Here is a 4,092-nt window from a genome sequence, read left to right as displayed (position 1 = left end):
ACCTTTTTAAAAAAAAAAAAAAATTACTATTAGTAAGTTACTCATGCACCAAGTGGGTCTTGAACCTGTAAACTCATCCTTCATCCCACTGTGTTGGGAGGAGGAAATGCCAGTTAAGCTATAGCTCATTGGCAAGCCAAAATTATAGGCTATGAACTAGAGTTTGACAAAGCACAAGAAAATTACAATCAAATGGACAAAAGACAGTTAAGTTCTTAAGGGTTGCATCGTTCAGTAACTACGGAGTTAAAAAAAAATTATTTTTGTTGCTTCTGGACTTAGGAGCACAGTGAGTGATGCCTAACAACCTAAGTCAATGATAGACTTGTTTTAATGTTGGCATAACAGTTCTAAGACTTTCCAGAACAGGTTTTGGAATTTAGCTCTTTCTTGTTTAGTGAAGCTTGTACGGAACAAGAGCAGTAGGAGAACGTTTGAAGATTAAAAACTATTATAGAGAGACTCAAATCTCAATTTATTGGCACTTTATTTTATGGCTCTCCTTGGATCCAGGAGACCTTTTTCTTTAGATGATTTTATTGATTCAATGTATTTGTAACTTAGTGTGGGTTTGGATAGGAACTATTATTGCGTCTGGCGTTTGCGTTTTGCTTCTTTTTTTTTTTCTTTTTCTTTTTTCACGCTTTTCAGCTTTTGGAGACAAGTTTTACAGTTCATCACTGTTCATGGGACCCACAACCACTTTATTCAGAAAAATTCACACATTTAAAAATTATTTTGCTACGGTGTTTTCAGTTCAGCAAAAATAAGTTATATCCAAACACATGCATAGGTCAAATATCATAACATCCTTTATTTTGGTTCGATCAATTCTATTACCTAAAAAGGAAAAAACAAAAGACTGCTATGCTATACCAATTATCCGATTAAATTTTGAATCTTCATGTTCAGAATTAAATTATTGGTCAGAGAAATAATTCAAGAACATATCTTTAATCTGCTTTCATGGGCATCACACTCAGGGGATGAGGCTCAGGCCATAAGGTATAAATTGCAATCCTCAGCAAAAGGAACTCTACTCTGCTATAAAAAGGAGACACAAAGGACTTCTGCTCTCCAAATGGAGAGGGCTGGCAATCACTGAAAGGGGCTCATTTAGAGTAATTCAATGAGTTTCAGATACTAAATATGATTTTCAGTTTTCACAAGATTAAACCATAAAATAGGTTGTCATGCAAAGCATGAGGCAGAAAAAAGGATACCATTCTAACAACCAATCTAAAATTCATGTAGTTATATCTATAGAAGCTCAAAAATAGGAAACAGTTGAACAAGCTTATATTGCTCCCATTCTAGTTCAGAATTACTACAAGCATACCTTTTAACATCTAAACATCACTATAAGAGGTAGGAACTGCCAGCTCATGAGGGTGCCCAGCCAACCCACAATTATTATAAATTCTAGAACCACATCAACCAAGATAACATAGATGGGCAACATAATTTAAGATATTCCACAACGCTTTACCATGAAACTCGATAAATTCTAAGAACAAAGGATGATTAGTAATTTGGACAAGCAAACTAATTCCGAAGTACTCTTATGATTACAAAATTTTCCATCATTGAGCACAAAAATACACCCATTTATGATGAGAAAAAAAACATAGGGAAAAGCATTACACGGTTATGCCTTCGTTTCTTTAATACACTCCATTTGGTTCTATGGAAAACGTTTTATGCATCTTTTGACGTTTGGTATGATGGAAAACATAAATCAATTGAAAACCTTTTCCATGGTGAACAAAAAACAAACCTAAGAAAATAAAATAAAAACATAACAGTGTAAGTTATACACAGACCAAGTGAACTTTAAACCCACGACTTAACCCTTCATGCCATTTGACTTAGAGATCATTGGCACATTTCCCTTTTCCCCTAAACTTTCTATACAAAAAGGCCAGACAAAGCAAATCTTGCAACTTTCTAGCATTAACTTATAAAGATCAAAGAAGTTCCCAATTCAACTTTGCATTGCCTTTACAAGCTTACCAATCCAATTCAAACACTAGTTTGACTAAACCTCCAAATCAAAACTGAAATTAATTAGCAAATTGATCCCATATTAAGTTATTAACACATTCGTAAAGTTCGAACTCAAATTCAAATCTTGCAGAGACACATAGACATTAAAATTTAGAAAAACGAAGTAAACGAAACAGAAATCTGACCTAATTCCGGATCCAGTGGCGAAAATTAGAAGCGTAGGAAATGACTCGGGCGGGTCGACCCGATCGATATCGAATCCACGTCCCATGACCTGGCTGAGCTCAACCACGTCCCCTTTCTTTAATCCACAGAGGAGCTCAGCGGTGGAGCCAGCCACGCTCTTCACCAGAAACTCGAATGCGCCGCGCGCTTCCGAGAACGAAGGCGGCGACGCGATGGCGAGGAAGGAAGGCTTTTCGACTTCGGGGACCCGGAGCTGAAGGTACTGCCCAGGGCGAGTGTGGGACACGGCGAGGTCCGGCGCGTCGGACACGTCGATGGTGACGTGGAACAAGGACTCGGCGGCGGGCTCGATTTCAGTGAGCGGAGCTTGCGTCCAGACTGTGGTGTCTTGACGCACGGCCGCGACGGCTAAGCTTCTAAAGAGGCGGTGGTTACGGCTACGGCTACGGAGATTTAGGTGGTTGTGGAGGTTGAGGCCGCGTAGGATAGACATGGGAGGGAGGGGTGGGCTAAGGTGCGCATGGGGCGAGAGAGAGAGAGAGGTAGTAACAGACATGGTTTTTTGGGTTTTTGAATGGATGGGTTTTTATAATAGCACTATAGCAGTAAAGTTTGGGTGTTCGTGGCGGGGGCTATGGAGAAGAGAGGCGGCGTCAAAGGTGGGTAGGTGGTGATGAGGTGGCGTGTGATAAAATGCGCCGAGGGTGTGTGTGAATTTGGTGAAGGGTTAGTGAGAAGCCACGTGTTATTGGCTTTAGACTAGTTGACCCTGGTAGACTAGAGGATAGAGTGTATAGAAAGATGCTTTTTTTTGGCTAAACGTGTATAGAAAGATCTTAGTTCTTAGCCATAGAATGAATGGAATTCACTCAACCTTTCCCGAATGGCCAAGCTCTTATCTTTACCCCCTTTTTTTCTTTTCTTTTTTTTAATAACTTGATAATTACAATGAGGTTGTAGAAATTTGAAAGTGACAGTCCGTTAAAAAAGACTTCAAATTTTTTGTTTTGTGGATCCGAAAGTATTATATTGTTTCAAGTTTTAACTTTTTAGTGAAATAGAGAGGAGGCCTATGGCTAGGCTGTAAAGCAGGATTATGAACTTGACTCGCTGCCAGTGTATATAACAGCACAAAATCAGGAGCAATGGTAATGTTACATTATCTGTGATTAGTTAAACAGCCAGCATCAGTAAAGTTGATAATTGATTGACAGCTTCAACGTAGATGATGCCGAGTTTTGAAGGACAACCAAAACAAAACTTTCATTGAAAATCCAGTAAGCATACATAGAGGCGTGGTCAGCATTGCATCTCTGGTAAAATTTCATATGAAACAAGAGTTTAAAATTAACACAACTCCAGGTTTTTAAAACACAAGGTAATATACATGTCCGATTTCTTTTTCCCCTTATTAAATAACAAGAAAAAAGGGGGCAGGGCATTTTGGCTCCATTTCTCTTACACAATCTGCCATAAGATCAAAACAGAACTGGAAATTCCTGATACATTCAATCTCAAAAAATGAAAAATCCTGTTGCTGGCAATGCCAGCACCACCTAAATTATTTGATTTTCGCAATTATCAAGAGAAGGTAACAAGAGAAGTTGGGGGTAGAGAAGGAATTTGATTAGGCTGCAGATTCCTTGGCAATCTTCTCTGCCTTAGCAATGACCTCTTCAATACCTCCAACCATGTAAAACGACTGTTCGGATAGGTCATCATATTTGCCATCCAACACTCCCTGTCAGCCAAAAAAATCAAAACTCCAATGAGTGAAAATCATGGACAGTGCTGCTAAAACTAAGCAAAATATTAATAATTTCATATGCCAATGTTGTCCGTGTCTCTAATACACACATTAACACATAGCATATGCAGGTGGATGCCAAGTGTGTTTGC

The 4,092-nt window shown here is 38.8% G+C and overlaps 1 protein-coding gene across 1 annotated transcript; it reads right to left on the bottom strand.

Moving 5' to 3' along the window:
* Nucleotides 1-2,071: 2,071 nt before the first annotated feature.
* On the bottom strand, nucleotides 2,072-3,090 carry LOC136066062 (fruit protein pKIWI502-like). Its single transcript, XM_065769929.1, has one exon. The coding sequence runs from the start codon at nucleotides 2,747-2,749 to the stop codon at nucleotides 2,087-2,089; it is 663 nt and encodes a 220-aa protein (XP_065626001.1). The 5' UTR covers nucleotides 2,750-3,090; the 3' UTR covers nucleotides 2,072-2,086.
* Between the last annotated feature and the right edge of the window lie 1,002 nt (nucleotides 3,091-4,092).

This window comes from Quercus suber, unplaced genomic scaffold (assembly GCF_002906115.3).
Source record: "Quercus suber isolate HL8 unplaced genomic scaffold, Cork oak 2.0 scaffold_1709, whole genome shotgun sequence".
Lineage (NCBI taxonomy): Eukaryota > Viridiplantae > Streptophyta > Magnoliopsida > Fagales > Fagaceae > Quercus > Quercus suber.
This window is presented reverse-complemented; position numbering and strand designations above follow the sequence as displayed.

Excerpts from the sequence above, each read along its gene's own strand:
- LOC136066062 (XM_065769929.1), bottom strand. The coding sequence starts at position 2,749 with ATGTCTGTTACTACCTCTCTCTCTCTCTCGCCCCATGCGCACCTTAGC.